This window comes from Dendrobates tinctorius, unplaced genomic scaffold (assembly GCF_039654945.1).
Source record: "Dendrobates tinctorius isolate UK_male_01 unplaced genomic scaffold, ASM3965494v1 ptg000016l, whole genome shotgun sequence".
Classification (NCBI taxonomy): domain Eukaryota; kingdom Metazoa; phylum Chordata; class Amphibia; order Anura; family Dendrobatidae; genus Dendrobates; species Dendrobates tinctorius.
The window spans coordinates 54,081,693-54,095,360 of NW_027361684.1; the positions used below are offsets into that span (position 1 = coordinate 54,081,693).

Here is a 13,668-nt window from a genome sequence, read left to right on the forward strand (position 1 = left end):
GAAGATAGAGAACTTAATTTCTCCATTGCCTCTGTCAGCGTACATCGGACTGCACTTGGATGACATCCGAGTGCAATCCGACGTTTCACACGCACCTATAGACTTGTATGGGTGCACATGATCTGAATATGCTGCGATTGTTTTCTCACGTCAAATCTGCATGATAAAATAATGTCTGATCTGCCTCAAAGTATAACATTTGGGCCAAGAGCTAGCCGATAAAGCATCAGATAGCACTCAGCTGTGTTATACGCCGGCGTGCGCGTACCCCAAGACTTGCATTGTTATTGAGATTATTTTGTTCCCTTCTTTAGGCTTCAGCAAGATGACAGCGGGTACAACGGACGCAGAAGAGGCAGCAAAAATCCTAGCCGAGAAAAGACGTCAAGCCCGTCTGCAGAAAGAGCAGGAAGAACAGGAGAGACGTGAACGCGAAGAAGCAGAGCGGTGCGTCCGGAGTAACGTCTAAGCTCAATATGCCTATAGTTTTCACTATAGTGTTAGGGCTTATTCCTTGGTCAGTTTGTTTGGTTTTTTTTGCATGCAAAAAGATCTCATGCCTATTATATAACATGGAGCTGTTCGCATGTGTAGGTATTCTTCACGGACCAAGTAGTCCTCACAGAACTACTGTGTCATGTCCAATTTTTAGCCAATTTTGAATTAATCTCACCATGCAATGCAGGTGTATGGGTCTATCCAAAAATCAGAGAAAAACTGATTAAACTCTGATTAACTCTGGAAAATACTGACACTGACCAAACTGAGATAAAACTCTGGTAGGAAAAAAAAAACCTATTGAAACTCAGACCATTTTTTTGCATACGTGAAGAAAGTGACGTCTGAATGAACCTTTAGGAGATGGATGTCGGTGGCTGATTGTTACTACAGTAGGATAATATGAGGATAATAAGAAGATGGGTGCAAAGTTCTATATTCTTAGGGTTTATTCTGAGAAATATTATACATTTCAGTCGCTCAAAGGAGCGCAAATTCCAGTGTTGTAATGAGACAAAAAAAAATGTTACCATAAGTTCAATTAGGATTTAAAAAAAAATATATATATAGATCTCCTTTCTCATGAAAAAGGAATAAAAAGGCATATTAAATTATTTTTTTTAAAATATTTAGCTTTTTAGGTTTTATGTTTTCTTTATAATTGTAAGTAATGAAAATAATAGAAACTTCAGAGTTGGAATTGCTGCTTATCCTCATTTCCTCACCACTTCTCAAAAGTGAGTAATGAAAATCAAGCAATAAATAATATATACACATAAAACGGTTTAAAAATATGAACGGTATACAAAACGCTCCCTGCAACAAACAATAAGGCAACGCCAGCAGAAAACTGTCAAAGTGACTCAGATCCCAAATTGGGGGCACCTCGGAAACAATTTTCATTCCATAAAAACTAGGTTCATGTAGAGAGTGCTAAAACTATATCAGCTTGATATCCATTGTCCCGGCATGGAGTTGAGGAAAAACTAAAAACATTTAAAAAAAAAAAAAATTGCTTAGTTTCTACTTCCCAAAAACGGCCAATCCTTTTAAAGGGTTAAAAAGTAGCCAGGCACCCAAAGAAAAGGTATCTAGGTGTCTCCTCATGAGCTTGTTCTTTTTCTCGACCAGCACACAGATCCATTTTTAAAAACTGATTTGTGCATGGATCAGTGAAAATCTATGGGTCAATGTCTCCAGTCCATGAGACTTGGAGCAAGTCCTATTCTCCTCCGTCTTGTGGATCAGACTCTGCCATTAAAGTCTGTGGGGATCCGTGTAAAGCGGATGAAATATGGAAGACAAATTTTGTGCTTCGTTGTTCCATCTGACCTTCATCCATTTAATTGATCCAGTAAGAGTTAATGGCTAAAAACAAAAAAACTAAAATGACAGCTGAGAGAAAAAAAAATCGATCCATTTCTCTCGGATAGTGACACTCACACAGATGTGTGGATGCAGCCTTAGATCCAAGGGGTAACGTTTCTCCTTGCGGAGAGTGACATGTCAAGCCTGACATACCAAGGTGAGGAGACTTTTAAGCCTTGCAATGCTCCTCTGGGAAATATGCAATTTGTTGCTTCAGGGAAGAAGATGACTAGAAATCTAGTGCCACATATTGGAGGTAGCAGTCCTAAAAGTAAATATCGACCCTTTATGAGCCTTGTCACGTGACTTAGGATAAAACCCATACTCCTTTTACAGACCCTGTGTTTCAGGCTACTGCCCCTCATCAGTACAAAGTATGAGATCTGGTTTGGCTGGGTGAGAGGCTTTTGACCGAATCCAAGGGGTAAAGTTTCTCCTTGTGCAGTGTGACATGTCAAGCCTGACGTGCTGTTGTAAGGAGACTTTTTAAGCCTTGCAATGCTTTTCTGGGAAATTAAATAACTGATGAGGGGCGGGCCCCCGAAACTCCATGTCTGCAAATTGAGTATCTGGTTTGGCTTTTATCCTAAGTCATGTGACAAGTTTCGTTAGAGAGTCGATGTTGATTTTAGGAGCGCTACTTCTGATAGGTGGCTTTAGGGTTCTAGTCCTCTTCCTCTCAGCAGTGACAATTTGCATATGTAATGCAGCCTCACAAACATCACATCAGTCACGTGCGCAAGTTCAATATTATTCTGAACACGACATAGATGTCTGCACGTCTGTCCCTGATTCATGCTGCCCAGGACCCAAGCCTGACTGGTTACCTGTACTGCTGATCGTGTCACTCAGTATATTTCCTTATAAATTATTTTCGGTAAGCGTGACGCAATCTTATATTCTTTATTTTTATTTTGTATCTCACTTTTCAACCTCATGAGCAGGCAGGAGATGGAAGAAGCCAAAAGGAAGGCTGATGAGGAACGGCGTCGCTTAGAAGAAGAAGCACAACTTCTGTCCGAGAGAAAAAAGCAAGAGGAAGAAGAAGCCAGAAGGAGATCCGAAGAAGAGGCAAAGGCGAGAGCGGAGGACGAACGCCTGCGGAAGGAAGCACAAGAGAAGCAGTTACAGGCCTACTTGGAAAAACAGGTTAATGAGATATTACATTATATAAGCTTCATCAGGAGCTTGAAAAACTGCCGTGTGATACTGGATGCATGCCATTCATTGTTTTTGATGCAGCTGTTTCCTCTTATTAAAAGAACCTGTCAGCAGGATTGTGCTCGGTAACCTACAGACAGTGTCAGGTCGGCGACGTTATACTGATTACACTGATACCTGGTGATGAAATCCGTCTTGTGGTTCTTATGTAATCTTTATTTTCAGTTTTGCGTTAATGATATGCACGTGCTCCAGGGCGGCCTGTGAGGGGGCTATTCATCTGTATGGCTTCTGACAGGTCACTGAGCCCTTAGTGACCTGCCCCCTATTTTACATAATGAATATTCTATTTATATAATAAATATATATATATAGCCTGATCGCATATATACTGTATATGTAATTAATTTATTTGCAGTTCTGATAGTCATAAAAAAAAAAATTCAGTTTCAAAATGGTGCCGGCCGCGCCTGCATAGTAGCAGCTATCGGTGATCCGATAGCTGCTATTTCACAGGTGCAGGCGGCATCATCTTTGAGGAGGATTTTTTTTCTCTAGCAAGATGGCACGACTAGTGCCTGCGCAATAGCAGTTCTCAGCAATTGCCAATAGCTGCTACTGCACAGGTGCCGGCGGTGACATCTTGGAGGAGGAAAATTTTTCTTCCTCTAGCAAGATGGAGCAGCCTGCGCAGTAGCAGCTTTAGGATCACTAATAGGTACTGCCGGCACCATTTTCAAACAGATTTTTTTTTTCTAATGACTATCCGGCCACTTCTGGTCCCTGCCTGCAGAAGGTTTTTTTCCCCAAGATTAATATAATATCTATTATGTAAAATAGGGGGCAGATCACTGAGGGATGTCAGAAGGCATACACATGAACACCTAATCAGAGCACCACATGAAGACCCCCCCCCCCCCCCCCATAGGCCGCCCCGGAGCACGAGCAAATCATTAATCTTTATTTTCAGTTTTGAGTTAAACAACAACCACAAGACGGATTTCACAATGAGTATAACGGCGCCGACTTGCACTGTCCGTCGGTTACTGTGCACAATCCTGCTGACAGGTTCCCTTTAACCCAATAATGACCATGCACCATAAATTAACAGAATAATGTGGATTCCAGCTCACCATTGACGTGAACCCCATCCACTCGGAGCTTGGACAATGGCTCTGCAGCATCACAAGTAAGCGAAGAAATAATCCAGCTTCACAAATGGATTGTTCTTTATTTCAATGAGATCCAAACACAGGACATAAAAAGATGATTACAGGTGAATCTGCGTTACTGTAACGCTCGCATCAATGCGTTTCAGGTGAACACTCACCCTGGATCATGATTAAGAGTGAGTGTTCACCTGAAACACGTTGATTCGAGTGGTACACTAACCTGAACTCACCTGTCATCATGACTCTTCATGTCCTGTTTATGGATCTCTTTAAATAAAGAAGAATCTATTCGTGAAGCTGGACTATTTCTTTACTTACCACCATAATTTAATGGCACTTGGTCCTGGTCTTTAATCCCATGCCATTGTAAATTTAGGTTGCAGAATTAAAGCTCAAGCTCCTGTAATCCAGCAGGAGCAGGTCCTGCCTGTCAGATGCAGCCTGGGATCCTGGGGAGAAGACAGAAGCAGTTATTCTCTTGTCTGTCTTCTCATTTGTAGGCTATATAGGGCTCAGTAAGCACTTGACAGCAAACAGAAGCATTGGTAATGCCGAATATTCTGTAGAACGTGATGATCGCATGATTAGTGTGTCTTTATGCAGCATAGCAGAGCTGTTGTGTCTTTGCATGGCAATATCAGGTCTGCCAATGACATCTGTCACTACAGGGAGTTGTTTCCCTGTAACTGGGGCTCTGCTCCAATTACAGTGTAAAAAATTAGAAATTAAAAAAAGCATGTTCCCCAGAGATCTCTTGTGTCAAGCTATATGCAAACACTCGACATGTGAAATCGAAACTGCATTACTGCTATATAAAATATATCCAATTTATAACGTGTAAAATAATTATGAGCAAATGTATATATACTGTATATTATATATTATTATTACTTTTTTTTTTTTTTTTTTAAAGTCGCTTTTCATTATCCATTTTATATAGTGTGATATTTTGGAGGCCCTTGTACAACATTGCTGTTTGTTAAACATTTTAGTCGTACTTTAAATTCATCAATGCTCCACATTATGGATTTTACAGAAGGAAGAGGCTGAACTAAAGGCGAGAGAAGCAGCAGAAGCTTTGAGAGTTGAGAGGGAGCAAATCATACAGCAGATCGAACAGGAACGTCTGGAGAGAAAAAAGGTATATACTTGTATACCTTGAGAGATATGTGAAATATCTGTGTGGGTCTTAAATTTGTCTAAATAGATTGCTTCCTATGTTTTCTCATATTTCAGTATACTGGTTGGAATTTCAGGGTTTTTTATTTCTCTAAAACCTCCACATGGGTTTCAACTCTAACTATAACCACCACTAGAGGGCGCTCTGTAGCATACTGTTATTGAGACTAATGTATAATTAGTATGCAATAAGCTCCCTCTAGTGGTGGCTATATATATATATATATATATATATATATATATATATATATATATATATATATATATATATATATATATATATAGTGTGTGTATATGTATGTGTGTGTATATATATATATTTATTTACATGGCATCATTCTAGGAAAACCTGCAAGCTGTTGGAGTACATAGATTTTTTTTTTCAGTAGTTTCTATCCAATTCCACCATTATGAGGTTTCTTTTTCTACCACGTAATTCAACTACCAAGTTAATTTTATTCAGCTCCTTACAATTACTGCTGCTGCTTATTTTCATTATTTTTCTGCTGTTTACAGTCAATTCTTTGAGGTGAACTGTTCAAAAATAGTTTTTTATTTAACTTATATCAAAACACTTATCAGACAGAAGCTAAAGGCAGGCCCTGAGCCTTTTTAGGCTTGTTAACCTGTCCTTGTCATTCCGTTTGCGTTTCACAGAGCAGACAGATCTTCCCCTTTTTCAAACACCTTCGATGCCAAGGTCGCTATAGACCGCACCATCCAAGGAGAGGGACACCAGCTTTATTGGTTCCCGATGCCCAAGGCTGCAGGCAGGAAGTGTATAGTGCAAGCACTGCAATCTTCCTCCAAAATCAAGAAATCAAGATGTCCCTGAACGTCCACTCCAAGGAAATGTTGAGCTCTATAGTATGAAGTTAAAAAAAATTGTATGAGCAATGATATTCTATTTGTAAATGTTTTGGTTCCTAGAGGATTGATGAAATCATGAAAAGAACAAGGAAGAGTGAGGTGATGGAGTCCAAGGTACGTGTATCTAGCCACACATCTGCAAGAATGCAGTATTAACCGCCTGTGCTCACCACAGGTATGCTTATGTCACTGCCATTGTCTGATCATTGCGAAACCATATCAAAATATTTAACTGTGGTTATAACAAACAGTTATTGGAAAATGGCATCTAATATTAGGGAGGCTGTATGCAGGTGGGGCGGGAAATACAGGCATGTTAAAGGGAATCGGTCAGAAGGTATTTCTACCTCACCTGAGAGCAGCATGATATAGGAAAAGAGACCCTCAATCCAGCGATGTATCACTTAGTTTACTGGGTGCAGCTGTTCTGACAGAGTTTTTAGATTTAGCATGAAGCAGAGCTGAGAAAGTTAACCCTGCCCACACCACAGCTTTTTGTGTACATTGTATATTGACAGTGAGCTGCTTATCACAGGAGGGGGCGTGATTGGACCAGGGCTCACGCAAGCACCAGTTCGGCAAGTGATAATCTTCTGCCAATAAAACACTCAATGTACTGGAACAGCACGCAGCCTAATAACTGACACATCACTGAAATCAGTGCCTCAGCCCCCACCTCATGCTGCCCTCAGATTACATGGTGAAAACCTGCTGACAGATTCCCTTTAAGAAGGGGAGGCTGGAGTAGATGGGGTATCAGGACAAGCCTATAGTGTTGAGCTATGCCACACAGGTAAATTACAAGCTAGGATATAATGTGCATTGTAAACCACAGTAATGAAGTCATGGAAAAGATATTTTCTAACTGTCACTCATAGCATTAAAGTATTATGACCTTGACCTGGAATATTTAGCACATGTAATGTTTATGGTACGCAGGGATGTAGTAGTAGTAATGGTGTAACTTCTAGACTAAGCCGCTCTGTGCATGATTACCTCAATTACGTGTCTTATTCTATCACAGAAGGAAGAGACTAAAACAGATGTTCAGCTGCCTTTAAAAGGTGAAAACATTGAAAACCATGATGAAAAAAGTAAGATCACTTTCTTGAGCCATCTGAATGATTTTGACTGCTTCAGAAATAAAAGTGGAATTTGAGGGGTGGGGATGTTGCCTCAGTTCATGTGTAGCTGTGTTTTCGGTAGTGCTTAAAGCTTTTAACTTTTACCACATTAGTGGTTATTTGTTACATATTGGAGATGTAGATGCCTCCAAGTTACTGCATCTAGATGATATCATCTCACTTTGTATCTAAGGTCTAACGCCCATATTAGGATTATCACCCTGTGTCTTGCCATATCCCCGGAAATGTTTCGCCAGATGATGCGTCTGCTTTTTCATGGAAAAATTCGACAATGGTCAATTATGGGCAAAAAAACTCACAATAATAGGGATGTTTTTGGTTCCGAGTTCTTTTTGGCCATAATTGTGAGTCTCTTTGTCCATAATTGGCCATTGCCCCCTTTTTACCTGAAGAAGCCGCAGCATCATCTCATGAATGTCAGAATGGCACTGTATGATAATCTTGTAATATGATGTAAAACCGGAGAAAGGTGGAGATAAATCTGCACTCACAATATTAAAACCTGCAGTAGGAGACAGTGGAGTTGTAAATGTGGTTTTTATTTACACCTGATCTTATATACTGTACAAAGCGAGATGATCTAATCTAGATACCGTGATCTGAAGATTTCTGCATCACCTACAGTGCCTTGAAATGTGAATTTTTCCACATTTTTTTTAATGTTACACCCACAAACCTAAATGTATTGTATTGTTATTTTAAGTGATATACCAATACAAAGTAGCAAGTATATGTGAAGTGTGAAGGAAATGATACAAGGTTTTCTAAATATTTTAAAAATATAAATCTTTAAATTGTGACTTGTATTTGTATTCAGCCCCTTTGAGTCAATTTTTTGTAGAACTATCTTTCACTGCATTTATTGCTGCAAGTCTTTTGGGGTAGGTCTCTACCAGCTTTCCACTTCTAGAAGATGAAATCTCTGCCCACTTTTCTTTGCACACTCGCTGTAGCTCAGTTAGATTGGATGGAGGCATCTGTGAACAGTAATTTTTAAGTTTTGATAGAAATTCTCAATTGCATCAAGGTCTGGACTTTGACTGGGTCATTCACACACATGATTATGCTGTAAAAAAAGGAGCATGGACCACACCTCCAAAAAATCATACATTGATCTAACATCACTAGGCAAAAATATAACTGAACATAAGGTTCAAAGTTTAACATTCTGATCAGACAATTCTATGACTGTATGAAGCCCACTGCCACGTCATGGCGAACCTCTCAGTGGGTCCTAACATCTATTGCCTTAAAGGAGTGGCTTTGCGCGCCAACCACCAGCATTTGAGAGCTTGAGGGAGATGAGTTTCAATGCTCCTTTTCATTTTCATTGTTCCTTTGGCTTTGTGCTTGTGGGACGGTGCGGTCTAGAGTCATGGGGACCTAGTCTCGCTCCTTTTAAGGCGACGAAAGTTAGGACCAACTGAGAGGTTCGCCGTGATGTGGCAGGGGCTTCACACAGTCTGATCAGAATGTTAAACGAAGAACCTCATGTTCAGTTATATATATTTTTGCCTAGCGAAAGTAGATCAATGTATGATTTTTGTAGGTGATGTCTATACTTTTTTTTTTTTTTTTGGCACACATAAGTATGCTTTGATCTAAACCATCCATTGTAGCTCTGGCAGTATGTTTAGAGTCGTTGTCCTGCTTGTAAGGTGAACCCATGCCCCAGTCTCAAGTATTTTGCAGCCTCTAACCGGATTTCTTCCAGGATTTCCTTATATTTTACTCCATCCATCTTCCCATCAACTCTGACCAGCTTCCCTGTCCCTGCTAAAGAAAAGCCGTCCCACAGCACAATGCTGCCAACACCATGTTTGATTATGGATATGGTATTTTCAAGGTGATGTGCAGTTTTTCGCACCAAACATAGCATACTGCATTTAGCCCAGAACATTCTGCTTTGATCTCATCTGACCAAAGCACCTTCTTCCACATGCCATGTAAGGGACACTGAAGTCATATGGAAAAAGGTACTATGGTCAGAGGAGACCAAACTAGAAATTTTAGGGCTAAATGCAAAATGCTATGTGTGGTGGAAATCTAACACTGCACATCACCCTAAAAAAACACCATCCCTACCCTCAAACATAGTGGTAGCATCATGTTACAAGAGACCTGGGCTTAGGTTCATCTTCCAGCAGGGTACTGATCCTAAACATGCTGCCAGAACTACAATGAAAGATTTACATCAAAGCATATTCACAGTTGGGACCTAAATCCCAAGGAGAATTTGTGACCAGACTTGAAAATTCCTGTTCACAGACTATCTCCATCCAGTCACACTGAGCTAAAGGGTACAAAGCCGACAAAGTATTGACTCAGGGGGGCTGAATACAAATGCACTTCACAATTTTCAGATTTATGTTTTTAAAATATTTAGAAAACCTTGTATCCTTTCTTATACCAACACAAAGTCACAAGTATTTGTGAAGTGTAAATCGCCTAAAATTCCAGTAAAACAGATTTAAGATTGTGGATGTAATGTGGAAAAGTGCACAGGGTATGAATACTTTTTCAAGACACTATATGTGTCAAATAATAACAGGTAATATGGTATATTTATGTTGGCAAAGGCAAAGATTCTCACAATTATAGGGAGATCTTTTTGTTCTAAGGAATATAATAATAAAGTTAACCTGCTAGTAAATAATGATATGGAAAATTTAATTTGTTTGCATGCAGCAAAATTAAAATGACTATTGAATATTAACTCCTTCTAAAACATTTACAGTAGGGTTTTTTGTTATTCATGGTAGTGATTAGAGCCGATATCAGAGTTTCAGTAATTTTTTCTGTTCTTGGATTTTTTTTTTTTTTTTAAATTAGAGTGAGAACCCCCAAAAGAGCCCTGTATAAGGCTACATGCCCACAATGAGTTTTTGGTGAGTTTTACATGCTGCTAGTTTTCGAAAACTTGCAAGTAACCTATTATACTAAATGGCTGCAGAAATGGTGCAGAAAATCTGTAACATCAAATACTCGCCAAAAGCTCATCGTGGAAACAAATACGGTAAGTCATGAAGTCCATTGACAATCTGTTGAATTGCACATGCATCCTGGGGAATGGTCAGGACTTACACTTAAGCCCCCGTCACACATAGCAATCTCGCCAGCGAGATCGCTGTGTGTGACACTGACCAGCGACCGGCCCCCCTGCCAGTATCGCTGATCTCCCTGGAATGGTCAGGACATTTGTTTGATCGCTGGTCTCCCGCTGGCCAGCATGCATCGCTGCGTGTGACAGGCGGGAGAACAGCGATCAGCGAGCTGGAGCTGGTAACTAAGGTAAACAGAGGGTCTCTAAGCGGCGCGCAGCGCTTAGAAACCCGCTGTTTACCTTGGTTACCAGCTCCCTGCATCAGCGCGCTGGTAACTAAGGTACACAGTGGGTAACTAAGCGACGTGCCTTCGCTTGTTACCCTCCTGTCGTCGGTGCTGATCGCTGGTGAAGTTGTCTGTTTGGCAGCTCACCAGCGATCATGTAGCGACACATCAGCGATCCTGACAAGGTCATATCGTTGTCGGGATCGCTGGTGTGTCGCTATGTGTGACGGGGCTCTTATTCTAGTGGTGAAAAAAAATTAGATTATTAGATACTGTGTAACCAGAGGTGTAACCCTTACCGACATGACGCGTTTCCATTTTTGCGCTTTTTGTTTACTTCCTCCAGTTCTTTCAAGGCCCATAACTTTTTTATGTTATCATTGATGTAGCTGTAGGAGGGCTTGATGTTTTTTCGTGGGATGAATTTTAGTCGGCACCATTCATTTTACCATACAATGAACTGAAAAAACGTGAAAAAAAAAATTTGAAGCGCTGTGCAATTGTGGGGAAAAAAAAGCAATTCCACAATTGTATTTTGCTTTGTTTTTACAGTTTTGCATGGTAAAAATTACTTGATGCCATGATTGTCCAGGTCTGTACAATTATAGTGAAACCAAACATGTTTTGTTTTCTTGTTTTTGTTTTTTACTTAAGTAGTAAATAAAAATTTTGACATTTTGTTTGTGACACCATTATCTGAGATTCGAAACGTTTTACATTTTTGCTGGATGAAGCTATGCGAGTTCTTGGTTTTTTTTTTCATGGCGATCTGACTTATTTTATTGATACCATTTTGGGGTACAAAAGACGTTTTGGTCGCTTCTTATTGCATTTTTTTTTTTTTTTGAGTCGATTTTGTTTCTCATCACGGAGTTTACTGGTCATGAAAGAGTGCCATCATCTGCTGGGAAAAATTCAGGCTCAGCTCCTGAGCCTGCATCAAAGACTGGGACTCGACATGTGACTTACTAATACTATATCACATGTTAGATAGGGTTTAAAGGGAATATTTGTCAGCACATTCTACCCCCAAGCCAATACATGCCTGTGTGGTTTATACCATTTCTTTATGTATTGATCATTAGTTATTCCTGCTATAACTTTTTCAGTTCTTGTATACAATGAACTGTAGCAGTTATAAATTGGACCAAACACTTAAACACGCCAACATTTCAGTCATCCAGGAACTTGGTCACATATTCTGTAAAATAATATACATACGGTAAGTTGATAGCGTGTAAAATGCTCTGGCCATTATGTCACATAGAATGCAAATACTTGAACATGTTGCCAGTGATATCGTAGATCAAGGGAAACTATACGAAGTGCCAATCAAAGAAATTAGTGGGGGAACCAAAAATCGAAAAATAACCAACTGCCTAATTGCTGTATATAGAGAGTTTTCCTAGGGAGAACGCACAATGTCTGTTACTTATGTATGAGTATAGTCATGCCATACACAGGCCGTGTGAGTAATGGGATTACCAGGAGGCAGACTGGTGTATTTACATTCTATTTGACATAATACAGTCATATGTTAAAGTTTGGGCACCCCTATTAATGTTAACCTTTTTCTTTATAACAATTTTGGTTTTTGCAAGAGCTATTTGTTTCATATATCTAATAACTGATGGACTCAGTTATATTTCTGGATTCAAATGAGGTTTATTGTACTAACAGAAAATGTGCAATCTGCATTTTAAAAAAATTTGACCGGTGCAAAAGTATGGGCACCCTTATCATTTTCTTGATTTGAACACTCCTAACTACTTTTTACTGACTTCCTGAAGCACTAAATTGGTTTTGTAACCTCATTGAGCTTTGAACTTCATAGCCAGGTGTATCAAATCATGAGAAACGGTATTTAAGGTGGCCACTTGCAAGTAGTTCTCCTATTTGATTCTCCTATGAAGAGTGGCATCATGGGCTCTTCAAAACAACTCTCAAATAATCTGAAAACAAAGATTATTCAACATAGCTTTTCAGGGGAAGGATACAAAAAGTTGTCTCAGAGATTTAACCTGTCAGTTTCCACTGTGAGGAACATAGTAAGGAAATGGAAGAACACAGGTACAGTTCTTGTTAAGCCCAGAAGTGGCAGGCCAAGAAAAATATCAGAAAGGCAGAGAAGAAGAATGGTGAGAACAGTCAAGGACAATCCACAGACCACCTCCAAAGACCTGCAGCATCATCTTCCTGCAGATGGTGTCACTGTGCATCGGTCAACAATACAGCGCACTTTGCACAAGGAGAAGCGGTATGGGAGAGTGATGCGAAAGAAGGCGTTTCTGCAAGCACGCCACAAATAGAGTCGCCTGAGGTATGCAAAAGCACATTTGGACAAGCCAGTTACATTTTGGAAGAAGGTCCTGTGGACTGATGAAACAAAGATTGAGTTGTTTGGTCATACAAAAAGGCGTTATGCATGGAGGCTAAAAAACACAGCATTCCAAGAAAAACACTTGCTACCCACAGTAAAATTTGGTGGAGGTTCCATCATGCTTTGGGGCTGTGTGGCCAATGCCGGCACCGGGAATCTTGTTAAAGTTGAGGGTCACATGGATTCAACTCAGTATCAGCAGATTCTTGACAATAATGTGCAAGAATCAGTGACGAAGTTGAAGTTACGCAGGGGATGGATATTTCAGCAAGACAATGATCCAAAACACCGCTCCAAATCTACTCAGGCATTCATGCAGAAGAACAATTACAATGTTCTGGAATGGCCATCCCAGTACCCAGACCTGAATATCATTGAACATCTGTGGGATGATTTGAAGCGGGCTGTCCATGCTCGGTGACCATCAAACTTAACTGAACTGGAATTGTTTTGTAAACAGGAATGGTCACAAATACCTTCATCCAGGATCCAGGAACTCATTACTAGCTACAGGAAGCGACTAGAGGTTGTTATTTTTGCTAAAGGAGGATCTACGAAATATTAA

The 13,668-nt window shown here is 39.9% G+C and overlaps 1 protein-coding gene across 11 annotated transcripts in view; it reads left to right on the plus strand.

Moving 5' to 3' along the window:
- Nucleotides 1–13,668, plus strand: part of MAP7D2 (MAP7 domain containing 2) — a 190,471-nt gene that overhangs the window by 150,205 nt on the left and 26,598 nt on the right. For all 11 annotated transcript variants that reach the window (XM_073565861.1, XM_073565865.1, XM_073565864.1 and 8 more), the window contains 5 exons: nucleotides 315–447; nucleotides 2,811–3,015; nucleotides 5,236–5,340; nucleotides 6,309–6,362; nucleotides 7,273–7,342. In XM_073565861.1, coding sequence (XP_073421962.1) covers nucleotides 315–447; nucleotides 2,811–3,015; nucleotides 5,236–5,340; nucleotides 6,309–6,362; nucleotides 7,273–7,342 — 567 coding nt within the window. The remainder of the gene's footprint in view (nucleotides 1–314; nucleotides 448–2,810; nucleotides 3,016–5,235; nucleotides 5,341–6,308; nucleotides 6,363–7,272; nucleotides 7,343–13,668) is intronic.